At 40.1% G+C, this 26699-nt stretch overlaps 1 protein-coding gene across 1 annotated transcript in view; it reads right to left on the reverse strand.

The window, feature by feature from the left end:
• The window catches only part of galntl6 (polypeptide N-acetylgalactosaminyltransferase like 6), a 494474-nt gene that overhangs the window by 256671 nt on the left and 211104 nt on the right, over positions 1–26699 (reverse strand). The window contains exons 4-5 of the mRNA XM_007895954.2: positions 19291–19429; positions 10432–10598 (exon numbers count right to left, since the gene is read on the reverse strand). Coding sequence (XP_007894145.1) covers positions 10432–10598; positions 19291–19429 — 306 coding nt within the window. The remainder of the gene's footprint in view (positions 1–10431; positions 10599–19290; positions 19430–26699) is intronic.

Here is a 26699-nt window from a genome sequence, read left to right on the forward strand (position 1 = left end):
CCATTACTTTCCTATGCTGGTTCAAACTCTTAAATGTCATGGTGAAGGAGAACTGAAAGAACAATTCTGTAAGGTTCATTTAAAACGCTCTTTAAGCACCACAGGGAGCAGGTTGTAGAGTAGGAGGTAATTATGTCAGGTTCTGGATTGTCAGGTCAGTTGAATGTAAAGTATTGTTCTGTAGACTGTGTTGACTGCTGGATAACTTTTATATGTTTGAATCATTTCTGCGTTTTACAAAAAAAAATTAATTCACCCCTCTTTTTTATGATTCAAGATAGCAGCAATGCACATTGGTGTCCAACTGTTACTGGAAGTCAGAATAAATTCAATGTGTTGCTAAATTCTGAAGGAATTGTGGTGAAATTGCAGCTGCAACCCTATTTATTCAGAAGCCATGTCATTTTAGTGGTACAAGATGGATCATTAATCCAAGAGAATGTCTTATTTTAAAAACTCAATCCCTTGGATGGAGATTTTTCCCATTCAGCTCATCCTAAACAAAGTGTAGTAGTTGGAAAAGGCATCAGGTTATAACCAAAGGTTATAACGGCAAGCTGTGCAGTTTAGTTGGTCAAACTCAGCAGTATAACAACACACACTCTGGGATCCCCAAGCCTTGGCTCCTGCCAGCCTGGACTTATTTTACTTTCCAGGATGTTTTTTTTGGTCAGCCGGGTGTCTGGCACATGTCAAAACCAATCACCATGCTTAAGAGCATCCAAACCAAACTAAGAGTTCCCTGCAACCCATCTACACTTGGAAATACTGGAGAAATAGGTATGTCATAAGAATCACAGAAATTTACACCACAGAGGAGGCCTTTCAGCTCATCAAATCTGCACCTGCTCTCATATTAGTAAGATATTTGTTCAATCCTACTGCACTGCGTTCTCCCAATATTCCTTCAAAACATTGCCAGGAAAACATTGTACACTCCATTCTGGATAAATGGAAACCATAAATACGTGTGGTTAGGTGTTTCTGTGCTTATCATCTAACCAAAATAAATTGACCTGAAGGAGTCTATAAAGGAACACTGGTGCAAATAGAGCAATCTAACCTCAAATTGTAAAGAATAAAATTGATAAAATGGTCCCCATTGAGCACACAACACTATTACTATTGTAGTGACCCTCGCCCTAAAGGCACAGTATTTAGTATTCCTATAGGTTCCAGGAGAATGAAAAGAACACTATACTTTCAGCCCTCCAGAGGTCCGGATTGAAGATTGATGCGATAAAAACATTATAAGTAAAGAGTTACGAGGTCCAAGAAAAATAGATGCGGGCAGACTCGATTCAATTCCCATACTACAGCATAACAATAGTCAGTTTGATGTGCTGAAAAATGTCTATTCCTACTGGCAGCTCATAAGATGGACCTGTGTGGGAAATAGGAGATTAATAATGAGGTAAGATTGATGTGTTACTTAAAGCACATTGTTGGTGCACTGTAGATAGAATGTGGTCCACATCTAAATTCTCTGACATAGGACCACTTGACGAATGGACTAATCCTATCAGATGGCAAATTGTAATTCAACCAGTTAAGTGTTTGGACCTTTGCCCAAAAGGCTTCAGCTTGATGTCCAGTGTTTCCTGCTGCTTATAGTCATTTGCTTCATTTGGAGAGGTTTTGTCAGGTTTTATCTGGGCAATTTGATGGAGTGCAACCAAGAAGATATGGGTTCCATCAGGAAGGAAAAACTCGTATCTTCAGATCACATCACTTAACCCCACTGCTGCTTCTGGCCAGACCATAACATTCAGAACATAATTGTGTAAGAACATATATAATAATAATGGTCCTGCCATTTGGAAAAGCATCTTTCCCCTCAGGAGGATGTCCTGCATTTCATAAGATTTAATGTACAGCAGAATAACTGTGTTTTATAAGTGAACGCAGCAACTGATTTGTACATAGCAATGTCCCACAAACAGCCATGAAGTGAGTGACCAATTTTATTTGTGGGATTGCTGGCCAAAACATGAAGAGAAATGACCTTCTGTTTTCAAGTAGTACCCTGGGTTCTTTAATGTTCACCTGAACAGGCAGACCGGACTTCAGTTTAGCATCTCATTGAAAGGATGACACCTTTAACATTGCAGTGCTCCCCCAGCACTGTATTGGAGTGTCAGCTTCATATAAGTTTCAAGTCCTAATGTAAATCTGGAACCCACAACAATCCCACTCAGAGGTAAGAGTCCACTCCCTCAACCAACTGATCCCAACCCCCAGCTCGGATCCAAATCCCTGACTGTCCAGGGCCTTGGAACATCCTCCCAATGTGAAAGGCACTATATGAATGTAATTTGTTGTTGTTATTTTACCAAGCCAGCCTGACACATATTAGCCTACACAATAAATATAAGTTTAAACTCACTGTTGAACTGTCCAGGATTCCTTTTTATTGTAGTAAGCAATGTAAACGAAACAGGCTCTTCCCCAAAAATTTTAAATTATAGCCTCAAACAAAAACAATTAGCACTTATGTCACAGCTTTCACATAGGAGAATGTCTTGAAGCTCTGTATATAGATGGTGCGGGAAGATGGGGTCAGATAAGTAGTGGGTAAAGATTCAACATTGTTGCAGGGTACAATAAAAGGTCAAATTTTGACAGCGTCAAAATATAAATGAAATATCTGGAATGCATTATTTTCAACAGGATTTTCAAAACGATTATTAACTATCGCAGTGCTTTTTGCAATTAAAGGACTTAGACTGTGAGTTGCCATTAGTTCTTTGAATTATTGCTGGCTTTGCTTAATAAAAAGGAATCCTGGACAGTTCAACAGTGAGTTTAAACTTATATTTATTGTGTAGGCTAATAGGCTTTGGAAAGTGAGCTGTGAAAATGCACCTTCAATACTTTGCCATCATTCGATTGAAAAAACAGATCGATTTATTCATCCTTTCATTCTTAATGAGCTGAGCATATTAATGAATATGAATACCTATATTTTATTATCGCTCGGATCATTATGAAGGTTAACATTATGAAGATTAACTGCACAGTTAATCAATCTATCATTAACTAGCTTCAGTTCAAGTAATTGCCCCTCTCACCCTAATTATAAAGTGCAAAGCCTCCTTTTTTCTTCCGCACGTTACTGCACTACTCATGCAGCCTAGCTCCCCATGAAGGATTTTAAATCATTAGCATGGAGTCAGTTAGTTGACTTGGACCATTTATTTGTAGTTCTCTCAGTCAGTCCATGCATTTTAAATCTTGAGATAAATAAAAAAAATTGCACTAATCAGTGGTCTAAGTGGAGAGCCTAATGAACTTGTGCTGCAGCTTTTAATTGTTTAGTGTTGGGCAGCACGTTTTGATGGCTCCCTAAGGTAGTGATGCAGGACTTTATAGAACAGCGTATTACACCATTAAGTTGGGAGGACGGAAGGGATGCAATTCACCCAAAGTCAGTCATGAATTGCAAAAATTTCCATCCAAGTAAGACGCTGCGCTGACTAAGGGGTAAAAGACCCCCAGGTCTAGATTTACTCTAGGTAACATTACTCTAGGTAGCCAATTGCACACAGCAGTGTCTGACAAACAGTCGCAGATTTAGTGACCAAATTATTATTTTTAAAAAAATCTTTAAAATATGCTTGTACAATCTGTATTAACACATTTGAGTGTGTGTGTGTGCTCTAATATCTCACTTTGTCACGATTATGTTTTAAAAATAAACATTTCATATCTTTCTGTTTGGTTCTTTCTTCTGGGTTGTATGCATTTAATTGAGAGGGGCAATATGTTTAAGGTGGCATAAATATTAGGGTCAGTTAAAAATAACCCCCTTTTTCTGTATCAATTCTCAAGAAGCCCCACAATATATAATCATGTATAAATAATGTGTGCATGCTTATTTCAACAAACAGATTTGCTTTCATGGTTTATGATTTCAAAAGTGCTTTTGACTACATTATTACATTTCCATGATAATGGATCCTCAACGCACTGTTTTCCAGTGATCTGCACTCACATATTAAATGTGCCCAAAGGGGCGAACCATCAAAATCAATACACTGGAAGACATGACAATGACCAGATAGCAAAGATGATGAAAGTGCCACCTATTCATAGCAATTTACAAACAGCAGACCGAGAATCTGGCTGAAGAATATACGTCAACTAATGCCCTCTGCAAATGAGAACTTTCCTTTGTCTCATATGAAATTTTACTGCTTTATCTCCAGGTCAAAATCAGATCGTGCAAATCCCTTTGCTGCAACATTAATTACCTGGAAAACTGGGAATAGAATCTATTGACTATCTAGTGCACTTAATATACTGCTTAATGCATATCATAGAATGAGGGATATTGGAATTTTTAGGTTAATTTCAGTGAAACGCTTTAATAACACTGACTTTCCTATAATTACTCCACGTTCGGTTACGTTGCTGAGATGTCTTTCACTTGTGACATTTGGGGGTGAAATTCAGGTCTGCGTTAAGTGTAGCTTCTAACGGGATTTCCCCCATTTCAATCGGGCATTGTCAAAGGCGCCACTCTTAATGCTGATCAGTTTCAACCTACCTCAATTAGAGGCAATATCTACTGTTCTCTGAGAATATAAATGAGCCAGAAGACTTTAATGCCAGGGATCCCTTACTTTGTTTAATGATGCCTTCTCAGCCCCAAAAATTTTTAATGCAATCCGTTTCCACTTACGCAAAAAAATCAAAGAAATATATTTATCACCTACCTTTGTGAATCCATCCCAGCTAGTAATGTGGGGTCCAGATTCAACCAGGAACAAAACTTATTCATCAAGATTCATTCAAGAGCAAGCTTAACTTTCACAGTGTATGAGTGAGCATACTATCAATATGAAAAAGGTATCATTAGATAGTGCCATTAATTAATCATCAGAGGCCTGAAAGTTTGCTTAGTTATCGCCTTAAGACTTCAGTGCCTTGGGACGTCCTCCCAACGTGAAAGGCGCTCTATAAATGTAATTTTGTTGTTGTTGTATCAAAATTTACGATTGTGTGGAATTTTGGCAAGTTCAGCCTTAGCTTGGAAGCCAGTTTTCTGCAGTTTTTTCTAAGACAATGCTCTAAGGCTACGACCATGTGGTTAATTTTGCAGATGTTGGTTTTGCATTTCATTGAATCCTCGCTCTGCTGAAACCGGGATGGTCTAAATCAAGGTGGTCCAACTGGCGGCCTGCATATCGCATCCAGTCCGGAGGATGATTTGATCTGGCCAGTGAACACGGTGGCACTGTGGGTCCAGAGCCGAGGCTGGGTCTGACTCAGTGGGAAAAATTGCGCAGAAGTAGCAGAACCTGTCAATCACTTTCAAACTGGTAACAAGAGAGAGAACACACATAGACGGAGAGAGAGAGAGAGAGAGAGATACACACAGACACAGAGAGATATACGCAGAGAGCAAGAGATAGAGGGATACACTAAGACATAGAGAAAGAGAGAGAAAAATACAGACACGCACAGATAGAAAGAGATACAGAGACCACCCTGATCTAAATTATAAAGTGCACCTAAAAGTCAAATCTTCAGAATGGAGTTTCCTTTTGTTAAAGATAGTAGCAAAATAATCACTGTTATATTTAAGTGCTCCGAGACACTACCCCATGTGAAGGGTGCTATATAAATGCAAGTTGTCGTTGTTATACAGCAATCAGAGTAGAATAAGTCCCAGTGTCGCTTTCATGCCTTCCCTCATCCCCCAAACTGTGGAACTCCTTATTGCTCACAGTTCCCTTTTCCTCATACAAGATACTAGCTTTTTGACGCATGTATTCCATTTGATACATTATGCCTGAATCTTGAAGTGAGCAATTTATCTTGTTTTGTCTGATGTTCTTGAACCTCGTTGCTGTGCTTTACTATGGGCTTTGGGTTCCTTTTTCTAGGTATGCGAGATTAACGACACAATACTTCTGAATAAATACAATACACAAAGGCTTAATCCCACTGTATGTTTCCCTTAAAGTGAAGTGTCAAAACATTTGGCATATCTGCATCCGTTCCGAAACAAGTGAAGCAAGTCCCAATTGACCACCAATGCAAATACATCTGAAATGACACCTCATGATGGTACTAAAACAAACAACATTTTGTGTACTGTGCTAACACATTAGCACTGATAGCACAATACACAAGTAAGCCATAAATTAAGTGAGATTCAGTAACCATCTCTTATAGGCTAACCTCAATTGCCATGAGTAACTTAGACAAATTAATTTTCTCTCTATACATTCAGTTCTATTTAAATGGGAAGCAAAGTCTCCCACTGGCTATCGTTAGATCTGATATGGTTATAAAAAGATGTTGGGATGAAAATTGCAACCTGTAATTTACTATTATTAAAAAATTATCTTTGCATTTGATATTGCACCTATAATATTAAGAATGTTGCAAAGCACTTCATAATCTTTCAGTAAAGTGTAGCAACTATGTATTTCCACATTGTTGATGCTTTTATTTATCAACTGGTTGGTGGGTGTGACCTCCACCTAATTCTGTCACAATGGTTGGGTCTAATGATGGTCAGTTATGAACATGGACTGACTGGGATGGAATGTCGGGCAGCAAAATACCAGATCAGTTCCAACCAAAAATAATGAAGGGTAAATCCGGTTTGAGCTCATCTGGCCAAGTGCATGATGGGTTCCAATTCAGGCCCAAATCACTGTGACCGTATTTATGGGGGGGTAGGTGGGTAAACAATAGTGATATTCTTGTGAATCAGTCAATGTCATTTGGTTATCATTACACTTCATTTTTACAGCGATTATTAACAACAGCGTACCGCTATATAGCTCCCTTCATGTGTGGCAGCATTCTCCGAGTGCTGTTAACACGTCACAGGTCATAATTTTGAGCCATTTATATTTATCGGCCAAAATGCTCTCATAATGAAGATCTCTGCAAAATATTCAATCTTATTATAATATATATATCTATATATATTTATATTACACCTTTTAGGGATATTAATCTTGGGTTGGCTGAGTTGGAAGGATTCTTGCCTCTAGGACAGAACATTGTGGGTTCAGGCCCATGTCCCATTTTGAGCTCAGTCTTTAGGCTGACACTTCACTGTAGGTATTGGGGATTCAGAATTGTTGGAGATGCATTTCAGATGAATGTTAAACAAATATCCTGCCTGCTTTTTGAGGTGGGCGCTAAATGCCTGCCATATTTGCTGAAACTTCACTTATCACTACACTTGACAGTAATTGTTTGTAGAGAGCTTTGAGATGTTACAATCTGATAAAGTGCTATAAAATGCTTCCTTTATTATGTCCAGTATTTTGCTCTGCAGAGCTACTCAAGAGAGAAAACTTGTAAGGAAATGTCTGCAAAAAGGTTCCCTTACCCCCCCCACTCTTGCTCTGCAAAGCACTTTGACATGAAAGGCACTATAACAAAAGCAAGGATTATTATTATTATTTTTATTATTATTACTGAAGCTGTGTGTCTGCTTTTCTTCCCAGAGTGCCTGAAGAAAGTATAATATGTTCAATGGGACAAAAATGTAAACCTAATACAATACTTTTAGAAGTGACATGAAAATAGGACGAAAGGTCACCAGGATCAGGGTTGTGAAGCGCAAGTTTAGGGCACACAGAAATACTTTATTTGACTTGGATGATAATCAACACAACAACAACAAGATTCCATTTATAGCACCCCTTTCACGTCGGGGGGACCTCCCAAGGCGCTGTACAGTTGGGTCAGGACCCGAGTAGGGGGGAAATGGTCATGGTGCGGGGAGGGAAGGGGTAGAGAGTTGAGAGGGGAGCTGAAGGCACGGTCAAAGAGAAAGGTCTTGAGACCGGCCTTGAAGGAGGAAAGGGAGGAGGCAAGGCAAAGGCACTGGGGGATGGAGTTCCAGAGCCTCGGGGCCCGGCCACCGATGGTAGGGCGGTTGGGGCAGGAGATGTGGAGCAGACCGGAGCCAGAGGAATGGAGGGTACGGGCAGGTAGGAAGGGGGATAGTAGATCGGAGAGGTAGGAGGGAGCAAGGCCGTGAATGGCCTTGTAGGTGAGGATGAGGACCTTGATCACATCACCAAGAGGTCGATTTCTCTATCTGGGTGTGAAGGCCAATTTCATTTGTATAAAATATTTAAATATCTTTGCAACTCTAAACCTATATCCTCTTGTTCTACTGTCTTGGTGCATCCTAAAATATTGATCCGGATTTACTTTTTCAATCAGATTTAAAAATGTTTTGCGTTTACAAGGTTTACCTTACTAAGATGTCTTCTCTCAAAACTTTCAAAGTTTGTCTAATCATTGCTCATAGCCTGGGCCACTGGAAAAGTGCAGACATATTTGTAGCAAATTGCAAAGCCCTTTGCTGGCCTTGCAGGAAATTGCGGAGGGTTTTAAGTTTTGCGGGGAAATTACGGGGGTTGGTGCTATTGAGGTACATTCTACGGCTACATTTTTTCACTATACTGATAAAAAGTAAACAAGGAAATAACACATTGAAGCAAAAAAAAATTATTAATTGCTTCTTTAACAAAAACTATATGGCCATTTTTTTGGGGGGGTGGGGGAACACCAGCGAGGCTACACAAGCTCATCACCTCCTGCCTCTCAGGGCCAGCACCACACTCAGACACACACTCACTGAGAGACCCAGATACAACCACCCACTCACAGCCCACCCACAGACAGAAACACAGAGAGAAACAGACAGACACATAGACACAGACAGAGAGACACACCAACAACAAAATGACATTTGTAAGTTGCTTTTCACATTGGGAGGACATCCCAACGCGCTGGACAGACAGAGTTATTGACCCGAGCTGGGATTCGGGGTTGGGGAGGGTGGAGGGCAGTGGGTGGGGGGTTGGGGAAGCAGTGAGATCAAAAGCACGGTCGAAGGGGAGGGTCTTGAGATGGGTCTTGAAAGTGGCGAGGGAGAGGCAGAGGGACTGCAGAATGGAGTTCCAGAGTGTGGGGGCAGAATGGCAGAAGGCCGGACCGCCAATAGTGGGGTAAGCGAGGCAGGAGACGTGAAGCAGGCCAGAGCCCACTAAGTGGAGGGAGTGAGCGGGATGGTAGGGGGTTAGGAGGTTACAGAGGTAGAGGGGATTGAGGCCATGGAGGGCTTTGAAGGTGAGGACCAAGAGTTTGAACTATATGATGGGAAGCCAGTGGAGTTGGGCGAGGATGGGGGTGATAGGGTCATGGAGCAGACAGTCACATAGAGACACAGACACATAGAGATTCACAGACAGACACATACAGAAACAGAGACACAAACAGTCACGCAGAAACACATTCCTAACAGCTGGGCCTCCAAGTGCAGCCCATTTGCCTCTTGCTCTGCTCTGCCCATGCGCGCCCAGAGCCGCTCCGCCCACAGTGACGTCAGGTAAACAGAGTGAGCAGCTCTCAGGCTAGAACTACATTTGTGGCGGGTTTGTAGTGGGCGAGAGCCACTGTGGCAGAAAATGCGGGAAAAGTGCAACGGCACTTTTCTATTGGCCCAGATCATAATCCATTCCTCATGCAAAAGAAACCAACGGATAACTTGCAGCTGAAGTTTCAAAATCCTTTTTACCTCTGTCTCTGATGTCATCCACCAGAATGATTTCTCTCCTCTTCACTCGCTCTAGGCCTGAGCAGCCATCTTTTGTCTCACTGACCAGAACTGGAGGCAGTACTCTTGGTGCAGCCTGACCAGACCACTTGTGTGAGTTCAATCTGATGTCTGGCAATCAGAGCTCAACTGGTTTAGCAATATATGCCAGCCTCCTATTTGCCTTGTTTATTGCAATGGATTGCCACCAACCTTACTTATATCAAATCACCACTTAGGGCAATGTTGAGTGTCATCTTGTCATCAAAATGCAGAGTTTGGGAATCCAGAACTCATGATCCTAAACCGTATGTTCTGTGTTTATAGCCATTAAGAGATACTAGACACATTGCTGTAAACCATTTACATGCACAATACAATACACATATATAAAACATATCTTGTGCAACACAGATTATCCAGGAATCAGTTATTTACAAAAGTGCAATACTGACCAAAGAAACACTGCTATCTTTCCCCATCAGAAGTTATCCATTTTGAATCTGTTGCAGCGATCTTGATTACGTTTGGAAGAGTTTCTCAAATGTAGAAACTAAGCCAAGGCTATCCTGCTCGAATTACATTAACCACCAAAAATTAATCAAGTTTAAAAATGCCTTATGTCAATTGCAACTTTCTGAATGGAATAATTTGAAGACTGAATTACAAATAATAAAATGCATTATATATGTTCTGCAAGACAAGAAATGCATACAGACCTGAAGGCTCTCCAAATACAATGCAAATCAGATTGATTGAACAGAAATACAATCTGAATCATTTCTATCTGTAGAGAAATGGAAAATAAACCAACGGACTTACAGCTGAAGTTTCAAGATCCTTTTTACCTCTATCACTGAAGTCATCCACCAGAATGATTTCTGCTATTAACTCATCCGGAGAGCGATTGATAACACTGTGCACAGTCCGCAGGAGCGAAGACCAGCCTTCATTGTGGAAAGGGATGATGATACTGGTGTTTGGCAACTTTTCCAAATACATTTTGTGTTTACAGCTGGAAACAGAACACAGGTTGTGAAAGAATGAGGCACAATCTGTTACTCGAACTGACGAGTTTTACAATTTCTTTGAGGAATAATTAATATGATGATAATGCAGCAAAGGCCAATCTATCAATTGGCAAGTTTTTGTACAGACAGTTTGTTCTTTGTTTAAAACATTTTGAACACTTTGTTGCCCTGCTGTTGAAATGTAACCCTATATTGCATACCTAACACTAACTACAGACTCCCATCATCGAGTCCTGTATCACATTGGTTACAGAATTTGCCTTGCAAGCAAGAGGACCCAGGTTCGATTCGATTCCTGGGCAGGGCAAAACCGTAGGCAAGTTTCCTTATTCCACACGTTACTGTTTACCTAGCCATAAGTAGGAACCCGGTTGCTAGTCATTTAGCAGATTGCTTTTCTGGGGGCTAATGAAAAAAAAATAATAATAATGTAGTTACTCAATCCTTGACTGTTTGTAGGACACTGCTGTGCGCAATTGGCTGTCGTGTGTTTTGCCTGCAAAATATAGTCAATTCACTTTGCAGTATATTCTGTGAAATCATCTCAACGATATGATAAGGAGTTGTATAAAATGCAAGGATTGTTATTATTATTATTAACACAACATTTTATCAATTTGCACATATTTTGTGAGGTATAATGGGGTATTATTAGATATTAATGCCTAATAATTATATAAAGGAATCAGACCTTATCACCAAACAAAATGACTGCAATAAACACATTGAATTAATACAGTATTTTGCTAAGAGGATGATGCTAAAAGAGATAGGGTGGGGCGAGGCCATGGAGGGCTTTGTAGATGATATAAATGAATACAGTGATGGGGGTATGCTGCAGTTGGATGTGCCGTCCTTTAGAAAAGTGGTTTCATCTTTTTTTCCTAAAAAGAAAAAAACAAAGGTTTCCTCATGATTCTTTACCAGAGTTATTTGCTCATTGTTCCTCTGAACCCTCCTATGCTTCAAATACATCACCCCATGCACTCTTCTCCCTTTCCATCACCTTACTTTCTTGCACTGTCTCCTCCCTTTATCTCATTCTTTCTCAGGATCCAGGATAAGGAGATAGAATTTAGCTGGGGGTTTTCTACTTCCTTAGCCCCGTCAGTCTTCTCTTCCTCACAAATCACAAGATTGGTTCAAGTGACAAAGGCCCTTTGGCCAATCCTGAGGAATACTTACCATCCCATCACAACACTTATTCGATTCATTGATTATTTTTTGAGTGAAGAAAACATGTTTTTCCTGAAATTACCGTTGAAGCTCCAAACCACTGTCCTCTTGTTCTACTGCCCTGGTGCATCCTAACTCCTACAATTCACAGGCTTCACAAGCTTGGCAACACCTAAACATTCCTGCCTCATTTACTCTGTTCCTCTTTTCAACTTTAGTGGTGTACTGCACTATGGGCTTTAGCCCTTCATGGAGGTGCTTCATAAAAATATATTATCAAGACATCCACATGAGGGGTTGATCTTGACAGAATTGCCACATATTTGTGTATCTAGTGTACCAAAATCAATACCTCTGCTCCTGAAATTGTGGTAGGTCACAGGTGTTAATAAAACAAAATAAACTATTTTCAAAGGCCAAATAACATGCAATTTATTTTTGCTTCTTTCGTTTTTCCTCTCAATCCTCTTTTGTTTGCTCCAGTGTTGACTATTCCAGTGCTAATCTTCCCTTTCGCCAAAATAATTGCTGAAAAAAATTGCAAGTAATACAATCCGCTCGTTCTATTTTCATTCTGAATTACATTCCTGCTTTCCACCATGTCGAAAAGGCACGTATTCAAGAGGTTTTTAAAGATAGATAGAGAGGCAGAGGGATACATAAGAGAATTTCTCCATATGAAAGCACATCCTCTGTGCTCTTACTCATCCCCTCATCTTCCCCTTCTATTGTGAAAACACGAACAACAAGCTAAACTAATTTGATGCTGCACCAACAAGGACAGTTTAAACTGCTGGATACAGATAGCGACAATGAATAGCATCAAGAACTGCAGCTCCGATGCAACTTATTGATCAGGTTGAACTGGTTCAAATCCTGGCCCATGCCCTATGCAGGGGATGTCATCTTTGTAGAATGGGCGTGGTGGGGTGAGGTCATCGATGGTCGAGCTTTCAGCTTATCTGCCCCCACCCTCTGAAATTCCATCTTTTGCCACTTCCTTTGCCTTGTTCAAAGTCTGTCTCCAGACCCTCATCTTTAACTGCACCTTTGGTCATCTCCCCCACTCCCCCCCCTCTACGAATCCCCCATGGTGCCCCCTCCTGAATCCAACCCCCAGCTCAGGTGCAAATGCTTGACTATCCAGCACCTTAGAAGGTCCTCCCGATGTGAAAGGTGCTATATAAATGCAATTTGTTGTGTTGATGCTGGGGAGCCTACTATCTTAAAATCAATAATAAAATAATGTAGTGATTGTAGATAGAAAAATGTAGATCATCTAACTCACTCCTATAATCATAGTCTCTATTATCTTCATCAGCACATATTCCACATACTGGATTACATTAGAAACATATTAGATCATTTATTTCTTAAATAAAAGTTATGAACAATAGTAACCTTGCATTTGATACAGTATCTTGTCACGTCATTAAGACATCTCAAAGAGGTTCACAGGATTTATTATGAAGTGCAGTGACTGTATTTGTAGGCAAACGCAGAAGCCAATTTGCACACAGGAATGGCCCTCAAACAGTCATAAAGTAAGTAACCAATTTTATCCAAGCGGATTGTTAGCCAGGACACCAGGAAAAACATCCTTCTCTTTTCGAATAGTGCCAATCAATCATAACATTTACTTGAAAAGGCAGCTGGGAGATTGGTCTATGTCTCATCCAAACGACAGCATAGTAACAGCATGGTGGTCTCCCAACACTGAGTTGGAATGTCAGCTTAGATTGCAAGTTACACTTGCTGTTTGTTTGTGGCAGTCTCACTTTCCTATGCTTTTTCCTCATTTCTGCTCGGTATGTCAAATCAATTTATCATTAGCAGGTGGAATAAAGTTTGCAAATCGACCTTAACTCAGAAGTACAGAGTTTNAAAAAAAAACCTGAAAATCTTTAATTGTGCAGCGCTTTCACATCGGGAGGACATCCCAACGAGCTGGACATTCAGGGATTTGGACCCGAGCAGGGCGTTGGGGTCAGGGATGGTGGAGGGCAGGGAGGGTAGAGGTGGGTGGGTGGCCAAATGCATAGTTGAAGAGGAGGGTCTTGAGACGTGTTTGAAGGAGACACTGGAGGGAGAAAGATGAAAGGACTGTGGGATAGAGTTCCAAAGGGTGGGGGCAGGGAGGCTGAAGGCCCGATCGCCAATGGTGGGGAGGGCGGGGGATGTGGAACAGGCCGGAGCCTGCTGAGCAATGGGAGCGGACAGGTTAATATGGGTACAATGAGGTAGTACAGCTGGGGATTCAATGTGTCCAGTGGAGTATTTCACTTATTCTTATGTGTCAGCCTGGATCAGTTGGTAGCATTCTTGCCTCTGAGTCACAAAGTTACAAATTCAAGCTGCAGGTCAGAGGTTTGAACGTGGTCAGCTGACATTCCAATACAACAAAAACAACAACAAGATTACATTTGTATGGCGCCTTTCACGTTTGGAGGACGTCCCAAGCCGCTGGACAGTGTACAGCAGTTCAGACCCGAGCTGCGGTTGGGGTGGGGGAAGGGAGGGAAGTGGAAGGGGGGTGGCAGATAGCATGGTCAAAGAGGAGGGTCTTGAGGCGGGACTTGAAGGAGGCTAAGGAGGGGGTGAGACGGAGTGACTAGGGGATGGAATTCCAGAGGTTGGGGGCAGAGTGGCTGAAGGCTCTCCCGCCAATGGTGGGGCGGGTGGGTCGGGGGACGTGGAGCAGGCCAGAGCCGGCTGAGCGGATGGAGCGGGTGGGTTGGTAGGGGGTTAGGAGGTCACAGAGATAGGGTGGGGCGAGGCCATGGAGGGCTTTGTAGATGATATAAATGAATACAGTGTTGGGATATGCTGCAGTTGGATGTGCCATCCTTTAGAACAGATGTTAAACCCAGGTCCTCTCTGCCTGTTCAGCTGGATGTTAAAGAAGCCATGGCACTATTTGAAAAGTGAAGGGAATTTCTCCTGCTGTCCTGGGCAATTCCCCAGATAAAATTAGTCATTCACTTCATGGCTGTTTGGGAAACAATGCTATGTGCAAATTGGCTGCCATGTTCGCCTACAAAATGCAGTCACTATACTTTGCTGTAAATCCTGTACAACATCCTCCTAACTTGAAAGGCACTGTATAAAATGCAAGGATTATTTATACCACCAATATTCTTCCCAAACAGATTTACTGTATTTATTTCAGCACTGGTTTCTGTTACTGCTGTGTGCAATTGGCTGCCAGGTTTCGCCCACAAAATGCACAGTCAAAATATACACTTTACAATATATTCTGTGAAGCTCTTTGAGACATCTCAATGACATGATAAGGCGTGAAATCAAATGCAAAGATTGTTATTATTATTACTTTTGATGAGAATCTTACATATCCACTACCTTCTAATGTAAAATACTCTGCTAAGGAAAATATCTCTTGTTGTGTAAGTTTTACAGTGGGGATTTTCTGCATTCTCATTTTGTTCCTGAGCTCCAAAGCAGGTGATAATAAAATGATAATGTCAAGGCTGTGCAACAGATTTCAGCAAGAAGTCAACTTTCAGGCTAATAATTGATCACCTCCCAACTGTGCAGCACAGAAGAATTCCTATTTTTTTTCCAGGCTAATTTCACAAACCTGTCAAGAAGCAGCAAAAATTACTGGTTATCACTGCTTCATCGAACCAGAACGACAAGGCTACATTAGAGTGGGAATGGTGTATGACTGAAACTGAAGCTGTAAATTCAATGCACTGACACCTCGAGACAATTACTATGTAAATTGTTGCCGAGAGTTTTCACTTTGGCATTTTCTAAACCTCAAGTTGTCACTCGTTGGATGACAAGTGGGCATTGTATTCCTAGCAACCGAGAAACTGCAAAAGGTCTCAATGGATGCACCACTTAACATTGCTACGGTGACAAGAAAATAATCTAAGCTATTTCTTTTATTTTAAAAAAAATCAATAATTTTTCTCAATTTTTTTTCAATATATATATATTTTCACAGCGTGGGCAATATCTATTGGTGACTTGTACATTCACCTGCATTTCCAAATTAACACCGGAGAATGTTTGCATTGAGCGTCCACTTGTCTGTCTTGTCAATTATCAGCTCCCTCCCCAAACTCCAAAGGTTCTCATTCATCCGCTTTATCTCTGTTTTGATGGTTGCAATTACTCTTCAGGGCATTGAGCAGTAATATGTTTCAAGTTACATAAATTGTCTATCCAGTGAGGTTTAGAAGTCAGGTGCGGAGATATCATTCTCCCAAATAATAATCTTTCCTTTCATGTGAAGAAGGATATCCCAAAGTGTTTCACAGGATTTACTGTGAAGTGGATTGATTATGTATTTGTAGGCAATCGCAATAGCGACTTTGCGAACAGCAATACCCAGAACAGCTATAACAGTGAATGACCAAATTTTATTTGAGTGGATTGTTGACATTCCCTTCTCTTTTCAAATGATGCCATGGGATCATTAATGTCCACCTGAGCCGGCAAACAGGACTTTGGTTTAACATCTCATCCAAATATCAGCACTTCCAACAATGCAAATGGAGTGACTGTTGGGTTCTTTACTGTCTACCTGCTCCGATGGTCAGTTAAGATCTCAGCACTGAAATGGAATGTCAGCTTAGACTAATATGAGTTCAAGTCCTGACGTGGGGCTTGACTACACAAGCTTCAGACTCAGATGGGAGAGTGCTACGTGCAATTACATGCAATCAGCCTGACTCAGTAGCACTCTCAGCTCTGAATCAGTAGGTCGTGGGTTCAAGCGAAATGTCAGGATATTCTGTTGCAGCTTTGCAACATGTGCTGCATTGTTGGAGGTCCCATCCTACAGACGAGCCATCAAACCTCGTCCGCCTGTTCCGGTGGACAGTAAAGATCCCATGGTAAAAGAGAAGGGAGTTTCTCTCAGCATCCACACCAACAATCCACCTAAATTAAAATTTGTCATGACTGTTTGTGGGGCTCTGCAAATTGACTGCAATGTTTGCATACAAAATACAGTCATTAACTTTACAGTAAATCCTGTGAAGTACTTTGAGACGTCATCCTGATGTCACTGAAAAGCACTTTTCAAATGCAAGATTATTATGCATGAGTTATAAACTTTGATCAACACTAGAGTCATCCTCTGTGGATGAGAAACTTCTAGTAGGCTGTACACATCCTGAAGACTTGTATCTGTCCCTGGTTGAACACGCAGGATCAGGTGGTTACTCATGTTGAAGGTGGGGGTGTGGGGGTGAGTGGGTGGAGGGGAGAGAGGTGTAATGCATGTAAAATACAAATAATATTCCTTTCATTTGACATAGCGCGTTTCACATTGGGAGGAAGTCCCAAAGAGCTTCACAGAATTGACTGTAATGTGTGGTGACTGTGTATTTTGTAGGCAAGCATACTGTGTATAACATTTAAAGTAAATGGATCAGAGATTATTTTTTGTCAACTACAAAGTAAAACATCTCTACTCTATTAAATTGTTTGCACCTTCATTTTATTTTCACTAGCAATTATGAAACATCCCATTAAACTCAGAAAGAGTCAGGTTTTAGACCAGCCTTTGTCCTACTCACAGAGATTTCTCCAGAGTTATTATGTAGTGATAATGTACTCCAACTACTGAGCTGGCTTTGTGGGAGTTGAACCGTCCATAAAATATAATAGCACTGCTCAGTGAGCACGCCAACCTTTTGGAACACTTGTAAGTTTAATTTTATGATGTATAGAATTGTGCAGTGGGAGCAAGCAGGACAACCTGGGGCCCCATCTCTCACTGTGGAGAACCTGCAAGAGAGGAAAGTAGAACCAGGCAGCTGTCAAGGGCCTGAATTTACAATCCAATGACATGACTGAGAAACAATGGATTGAAATATTAAAATTAGGCATGGGGTAGTTGGGGAGCTGCACATTGTACTGATGTATCTGTGAAGTCTGTTCTAAAAATGAGCTTGTTATAGAAATGTGTCTTATCTAAATGTTTCAACATATTGTCAAAATCTAAGAATGAGGGCATCTCTACAGCAAGACTTATAAAGACTGTGACCTTGGCAAGTCCACGTAGTTGGTGGCCCACCCCACAGTCTACAAAATATTGCTGCTTCCCCCTAGCCCCCTCCACCCCACCTGATGACAAGGATAGAGAGGGGAGTTTCTCCCAGTGTCGTGGCCAACAATTTTCCGAAATAAAAAAAAAATTCACTTCTTAGCTGTTTGTGGAACTTTGTAGTGCGCAATTTGACTGCCTTGTTTCCCCTCCAAACCCACAGTCACCGCATTTTATAGGAAGTGATGAAAGCATAACCTGTGAAGCCGTAACTCAGAAGATAATAGTCTTTTGCAACACTGAATTTTTACTGCTTATAATAACAATAATAAGAATAATCCTTGCATTTTATATAGCACCTTATCACACTGTTGAGACGTCTCAAAGCGCATCACAGAACAGATTGGAAAGCCTGTGTATGTGGACGAAACTCGGCAGCCAGTTGCACACAGCAATGTCCCACAATCAACCGTTGATTGAGTGACCACATTTTTTAGGGGGAGGGATTATTACTCCGAAAAGTGAATCACCAATGGACTAACAAGTGGGTTCCTACTTACCGATAGATAAACAGAGGAGTGTGGAATAAGGAAACTTGCCTAAGGTTTGGTGCTGTCCAGGAACCAAACCCAGGTCCTCTCGCTTGCGAGGCGAATGCGTTAACCACTATTCTATGGGACTCACAATGCAGCCAGTAAGTGTACATGCAGTGATGGGTCAAAACTACTTTTTCTGTGAATGAACTATTCAACTGATGGTATTATTGCCTGTAGAAATGGGGAGCAAATATCTTTGCACCCTTTATAATTTGGCTGAAGCCAATCTTTGCATTGTATCTTTAGGCGAAAGTCAATTACCTCCACCTGCTTAAGGTAACACTGCCAGCCTGTATCATGATAATAATAATAATAATAATAATCCTTGCATTTGATATAGCGCTTTTCACGTCGGGAGGACGTCCCAAAGTGCTTCACAGAACACACTGTAAAGTGAATTGACTGTATATTTGTGGGCGAACGCGGCAGCCAATTGCGCACAGCAATGTCCCACAAACAGTCGTAGATTGAAAATGACCAATTTATTATTGTTTTGTTTTTTGGATGGATTATTATTAGGCATGTGGAGTAAGGAAACTTGCCCAAGGTTTCGCCCTCTGCCTGGAATTGAACTCAGGTCTCTCACTTGCAAAGCGAGTGCTCTAACCACTGAGCTACAGGACTCCACGATGGCATCATTGGGCAATGATCCGAAACGTGTGACAGACAATAATGAAAACGATGTTTTATCTTGAATGCTGCTACTTAGAGGTTTCACCCCACAAGGTATAAAACTTAATACATGAGCCTTTTGAGTTGACAACTGTCCCCTTGTTACAATAGCACAGATATATCTGAGTCTGGAAGTCAGTGAACAGGAAACATAGGCGCAATTAACCCGGTAAGACAACTAGCAACTAGGACAATTTCATTTTCACTTACTTTGAATGTCGAATATCTGGAAGCGCACGATCTACAGCAATGTTGTTGCTCACGTAAATGTTGAAGCCATTTTCCCTGTATGCTGAATCAGCTTGATCTTCATCTGTCAGTGGATATGGCTTTCCATGTTCACCAATTCCTGTAATAAAGAGTATGATCACCAGAGTGTGCTAAGCAAATTAGTATGGGATGCTCTCATTGGATTTGATTCATTTTGTAAAGCGCTTCGAGCTCTACCTTCAAAAAATAAAATTGGTCAGTCACTCTGTGTCTTTTTGAAGGACTTTGGTGTGCACAAACTGGCTGCCATGTTTTTCCCACAAAATAATAATAGTGATAATAATAATAATCCTTGCGATTCATATAGAGCCATATTATCACGTCATTGAGATGTCTCAAAGTGCTTCACAGAGTATTCTGTAAAATTAATTGAATGTGTATTTTGTGGGTGATGGCAGTAATCAAATTGCGCAGAGCAGTGTCATGGATTGAGTTGACAAATTGTAATTTTTTTTTAAGGGATTATTACCCCCGGAAAGCAATCTACCAATTGACCAACAACCGGGTTCCTACTTTCTGCTAGGTAAACAGAGCCATTTGCAGTTAGTTTGCAGTTACCTAAGGTTTTGCCCTGCCCGGGAATCAAACCCGTTCCTCTCGCTTGCATGGCGAGGGTTCTAACCGATACGCTCCAGGATTCCAAAAAATGCACAGTCAAAACCACAGTATGAAACAACATGATAAGGTGCTATATCAAATGCAAGGTTTATTATTATCTTTCGATATAATAAGTCGCTTTATTAAAACGTCAGTATACTAAAAGTATTATTATTATAATCAAACTTGCTCTTGTACTGGCACTGTTGCTAGCAGTTAGATCCTAGTTAGAGATCTGAGGTGTAAAAACTAACCATTGTTGACGTTTATCGTAACTTACATACAAAATTCAACTTATACTTTGAACAGAGGTCTCATCTCCCTGTTCAAGTGGTGTCACGCTGCACTCTTCAAAAACAGAAGAGATTTTCTCCTGGTTCCTGGCCGCAAACAAATAGAATAGGTCATTCATTTTATGGCTGTTTGTGGACCAATGTTATGCTTAAATTGAATGCTGTGTTTGTCTATAATATACAGCGACTACACCTCACAGTAAATCCTGTGAAGAACTTTGAGATTTCCTATTAATAAAAAAAGTCCTAGGATTATTATTATATTACATAACTTAATGTTGCTGAAAAATAAAGACACTTTAGGAATACAATAGCTCTTAAACAACAACTTGTACTTATATAGTGCACTTCACGCTGGATTCTCAGGTATTGAGACATCTCACAGTGCTTNAAAAACCCTCTATATACGTACAAAATTTCGCTCACAAAATTGACTTTACATTAATAATAATAATAATTCTTGCATTTGATATAGCGCTTTTCACATCTTCTAGACCTCTCAAAGTGCTTCACAGAATATACTGTAAAGTGAATTGACTGTATATTTGTGGGCGAACGCGACAGCCAATTGCGCACAGCAGTGTCCCACAAACAGTCGTAGATTGAAAATGACCAATTTATTATTATTTTTGTTTTGATTACATTACACATTATAATCTGTGAAGCACTTTGAGATGTCTCGAAGATGTGATAAGGCACTTTATAAAACCCTAGGATTATTATTATTATAATAATGTACCACTGTTCTGATCTCAAAAAGATGCTGCACAATCATTTGTAATCTCTAGTCTGTAGTGCAAGCAGAAAAGGTAAAAGCACAGTGATAACATGGTATGGTCAGTAATTTTGTGTGGAGGCTAGGAAATGTACTTGAACTGGCTGATAAAATATTTTTAATGGTTAATCTTGTCAAATAGTTAAGCAATTGTGACAAATAATGCCCATCAATTTGACTGAACCTCAGTGAAATTGTGGCACTAGTAAATATGTGCAGGCCAATTAAAAAATGTTCTTTGAACACTTCATCTCAGTCCTCCAGATGGAAACTCGTCCTTCACAATTTTACCCTGAACCTTCTTGTCCTTCCATCTTGAAGTTTACAGTACACTACAATTTAAACGTCATTTGGATCCAAAATAGACAATTTCACAAAGCCGATCGAAGCTCAAACCACCTCGGGACTAGAACCATAAAAACATAGTAATATACAGCACAGTAGAAAGCCATTTGGTCCATTGTATCTGTGCTGGCTCTTTTAAAGACAATCCTTTCAGTCCCATTTACCTACGTTTTCCCCATACCCCTTTAGCTTATTCCTTTTTAGGTCTATCTTGTTCCCTTTTGAAAGCTAACATGGATTCTGCTTCAACCATTGCTCCTGGCAGAGTATTCCATATTCTAACCACTTTTGTGGAATATCAGCAATGAGAAAACAACCACAGTGGCAATGAGCATAGTGAACAGGCTGTATACCTTTTCCATTCCAGGCATTAAGGTGGCTATCTCATTCTATACTCCAAACACATGATTGCCTCCATAAAACAGTTAGGAATTGATCACCTCTACAAATTTACCAGGCACAAAGGATAATAAGAAACACGGGAACGTAAGAAAATAGGAACAGGAGGAGGTCAATCAGCCCACTGAGCCTATTCCATCTGTTTGTTGGATTTTGGCAGATTTTTTAATCCAAATGCCCTGTCCTTTTGCTATACCCAAGAATACCTCAAGATAAATATCTACTTTCAAACTTGATGTGTTGCCTCCATTTCTAGTGAAGTGCCCAGATACAAATATAGAAGCAGTACCTGTAAAGCACTTTGAGGCATTTTGTCATTATAGGCATTAAATCAAATACAAGGATTATTATATAAATGTTTATGGGAGGGGAGAAAGAGTAAAATATACATCAACCTTTTGTCTTGTGGGGTTCTGTTTTGGATTTCTCTCCATCCTTTTTTTTTAATTTCTCTTCACAATTCATTTATGTTTAAGATTGACTCAGTTGTTAGCCTCTAGGTTAAAAGGTTGTGAGTTCATTCCTTACATTGAGGATGATAGGTGGAGGTTGAAGATCCCATGGCACTATTCAAAGAAAGAAGGACGTTTCTCCTGATGTCCCAGCCAACAATCCCCCAAATAAAATTAGTCATTCACTTCAATGTTGTCTTTTGGTAGATTGCTGTGTGCAAATTGGTAGCTGCGTTCGCCGACAAATACACAGTCAAACTTTACAATATGCCCCATGAAGCGCAATGCGATGTTTCAACCATGTAATAGGGCATTCTATCAAATACATGTATTAGTATTATTATTATTGCAACCCCTGGATAGACGACTCTCTCCTAATCCTCTGCCAACTGCCTTCTAACTCATTCTAATGCAAACTCTCCAGTCTGATGTACAAGCAATAATGTGAGCAAGATGGAAATTGTTTTCAGATGTAGACGGATATTTTGCCCACTGTGATTGACAGCCGATTCCTAGTAAACTCCAAGCAATAAAAACACCCTGGTTGGCAACTGATTTAATTCAGACACTTTCACGAACTAACCAAAGTAATAATATTGTCTTTGTGATTAATGTTCAAAAGTATTTAGCAGTGACGGCTTAGCTATGATTGTGAGCACTACTAATAAATATTGTGGCTTCAGTTTTAATGTACTATGTGCTGAACATATTTATCACAATGATAACTGAGAGAAAAGAAAAAGAAGGATTTGCATTTCATAGCTCCTAATGCTTTCAAAATGCCTCAAAGCACTTCACAAGTAATTACTGTAAGTGACTATTTTTGTAGAAAAGCATGTCATCCTGGTTCACGCCTCACCCTTGTCTCTGAGTCAGAGGGTTGTGAGTTCAAGCCCCGTGTTGGGACTTTAAATTCAAGGTCCAGGCTGACAGTGCTGGGGGAACACTGCATTTATTAGGGGTGATGTTATTTGAATGAGAAATTAAACTGAGGTCTCATCTATCTGTTCATCTGGACATTAAAGATAGCTTGTTCTGTTATGCAACCATTCCCCCAGAAAAAAATGGTCATCATTTCATGATTGTTTGTGGGACATTGCTGTGTGCAAATTAGCTCTCATGGTTGCCTAAAAATAATAATCCTTGTATTTGTTGTAGCACCTTTCATGTTCGGAGGATGTCCCAAAGAGCTTCACAGTATTTACTGTAAAGTGGAATAACTATGTATTTCTTGGCAAAAGTGGCAGCTCAATTGCATTAATAATGTCCCACAAACAGCCATGAATCAAATTACCAATTTTATTTGGGTGATTGTTGGCCAGGACATCAGGAGAAACTCCCTTCTCTTTTTGATTTGTGCCATGTGATCTTTGACGTCATCTGAAGAGGCAGACGAGATTTCAGTTTTACATCTCATCCGAAGAACAGCATCTCCGACAATGTAACACTACATCACTGGACTATCAATTTATGTTGTATGAGGTCAAATTCCAACGTGGTTCTTGAACCCACAAACTTCTGAATTAGAGTGCTACCCTTAAGCCAGGCCTACAAAATAAACAGTAACTACACCTTCCAGTAAATCCTGTGAAGCACCTTGAGATGTCTTCCCGACATGAAAGGTGCTATATCAAATACAAAAATTATTATTTTTTAAACAAGTCAGACATTCACACAAGCAAAGATCCCAGAAACAAACAACAGGTAAATGATAATTAATCTGGAGGATTACTGGCCAGCGCATGGGGAGAAACTCCGTTCTCTTGTTTCAAAATCTCTGACAATGCAGTGCTCTTCCAATACTGCATTGGAGTGCCAGCCTAGACTGTAATGTCAAAGTCTCATAAGAAATAATAATCCTTGCATTTGATCACCTTGTCACATTGTTGAGACATCTCAAAGCTCTTCACAGAATATATTGTAAAGTGAATTAACTGTATATTTGAGGAAGAAACACAGCAGCCAATTGCGCACAGCAGTGTCCCACAAACACTTTTGGATTGAGTGACCCAATATATATTTTTTTGTAGGGAGTATTACCGGAAAGCAATCTGCTAATTGACTAACAACCACATTCCTACTTACTGTTAGGTAAACAGTGGCGTGTGGAGTAAGGAAACTTGCCTGAGGTTTTACCCTGCTCAGAGGGAATTTACTTTTAACCTGAGACCAGAGTGCTGTTAATTGAGTCAAACAGAGAGTGAAGATTCCTATTGAGATTAGTGAGTGTCTAAAAATAATCTTTCTCTTGGAGATAGAATGGAATTGATATGGAAGCAACAGGGATAATTGTTCTGTGTTCTGTGTAGCTTTGATAGACTAAACTGACTTTTTTCAGGCCATGCCTTACTTTCTTCCAAGACAGCCAATAATAATAATCCTTGCATTTGATATAGGGCCTTATCACATCTTTGAGCTGTCTCAAAGCGCTTCACAGAATGTACTGTAAAGTAAATTGACTGTTTATTTTGTGACTGAAATGCGGCAGTCAATTGCACACAGCAGTGTCCCACAAAAACCCGTGGATTGAGTGACCAATTTTTTTTGTTTGAAGTATTTATTATCTACTTACTGCTAGGTAAACAGAGGCGTGTGGAGTAAGGAAACTTGCCCAACATTTCACCCTGCCAGGAATCAAACCCAGGTCTCTCACTTGCAAGGTGAGTGCTCTAACCACTGAGCTACAGGACTCCACATTAAATGTCACATTAAACATGCAATATGGGGAAAGGGCCATTTTCCCCATATTAGGGAATGAAAGGTTTGCTCTTTTAAAGAGAAAGTACAGATACAATGGTCTGAATGGCCTTCATCTGTGCTGTTAATTTCTGTGGCTCTGTGTTTATCAAAATATACACAAAAGCTTCAATCCAGTAATGTTGCAACAACATCCAAACCCCTTGTGTGTGTTCATTCGTTATATGGTATGCACAGATTTCTTTATCACCACGAACATCTCAAAAACATCATTTTCACAATGATTGCCATATGGCAGCAAAAGCAAATCTTTGTGCTTGACTGCAAATTCCTGATTATGTATGACATTGCACCATGTTGATTCATACCACGTGCTGAATACTTAAGTGTGAAATTAATACTTCATTTGGTTCAGTGTCAGGAAGATGTGGCCATCACATTTCAGGGAAGCTAATTTTAAAAATAAAGGTTTGATCCCGGTGATATGTATAGACAAGCTAGGGCTATTCAGTGTGGAGAGGAGACAACTCAGAGGAGACCTGATAGTGGTGTAACGTTTTGAAATGGGATTGAAAACCTAAACCCAGGAGAATAGTTTAGAATGCTCCAAGACAGTATAACAAGAGGACATAACAATAACATTAATAATCCTTGCATTTGATATAGCGCCTTATCATTGAGACGTCCCAAAGCACTTCACAGAATATACTGTAACGTGGATTGACTGTATTTTGTGTGAGAAATGGGGGCCAATCACGTACAACAGTGTCCCACAAATAGTCGTGGATTGAGTGACCAATTTTTGTTTGGAAAGCAATCTGCCAATTGACCAACAACTGGATTCCTATTTACTGCTAAGTAAAAAAAAGCGTGGAGTAAGGAAAATTGCTTAAGGTTTTGCCCTGCCTGGGAATTGAACCTGTGTTCTCTTGCTTGTGAGACAAGCGTGCTAATCACTACACTGCAAGACAGATGTTTAGAGTTGCAAAGGACAGATTTAGGACAGATACCAGTAAGTGTTCCTTTACTGGGAGTTATAAACAGTTGGAACAGGTTGGCAGGAAGGGTGGTTGAAGTCATAATATTAGACTCATTCAAAAAGCGGTTTGGTGTTGTGATGGGAGGACAGTAGTGTGGATATTGTGGAGGGATGACATCAGATTGTACGAAGGGCCTTCTTTCATCCGAAACATCTTGTGATGCAATGACATACTGGGTCAGTGTTCTAATGTGATGTCCCAGCAAATGATAAGATGAAGATTTTGAATTGCAATTCTCTACACGATCCAATTTCACTGATTGCTTAAAAGTTGAGGGAAGATTTCTACCTGCTTAAATGTATGGATGCAATTTTGCTTTGATTGTTTCTGTTAAAATTCAAACAGTTAAAAAGGATCTAGAGGCCCAAATTTCACCTAATCTTAGCCAGTAAAACATATTTATTTAAATTTTAAGATTGTGTAGGATTATGGAGAATTAATTTAAAAGCCAGTTCTTTTTAAAGGTAGCTTCCAAATTAAGATCAAGTTTTCCACAATTCAAGACAAAATAATTTTACAAGCTAAGACCAGAGATAATTTCAGCTCTTACATGTCGAGCAATTTAGAAACCTCAAAAGGTTATAGAGATGAGTGGACCCATCCGGATTTTGAATCCAGAATATTCTGGATCCAAGTCCAGTGCTTAAGTGACTGAGATGTTCAAGGTGTTATTATAATAATAATAATAATAGTGATAATCCTTGTATTTCATTCAGCACTTTCACATTGGAAAGATGTCACAAAACACTTT

The sequence above is a fragment of the Callorhinchus milii genome, unplaced genomic scaffold, assembly GCF_018977255.1.
Source record: "Callorhinchus milii isolate IMCB2004 unplaced genomic scaffold, IMCB_Cmil_1.0 Scaffold1, whole genome shotgun sequence".
In the NCBI taxonomy this organism is placed as follows: Eukaryota; Metazoa; Chordata; class Chondrichthyes; order Chimaeriformes; family Callorhinchidae; genus Callorhinchus; species Callorhinchus milii.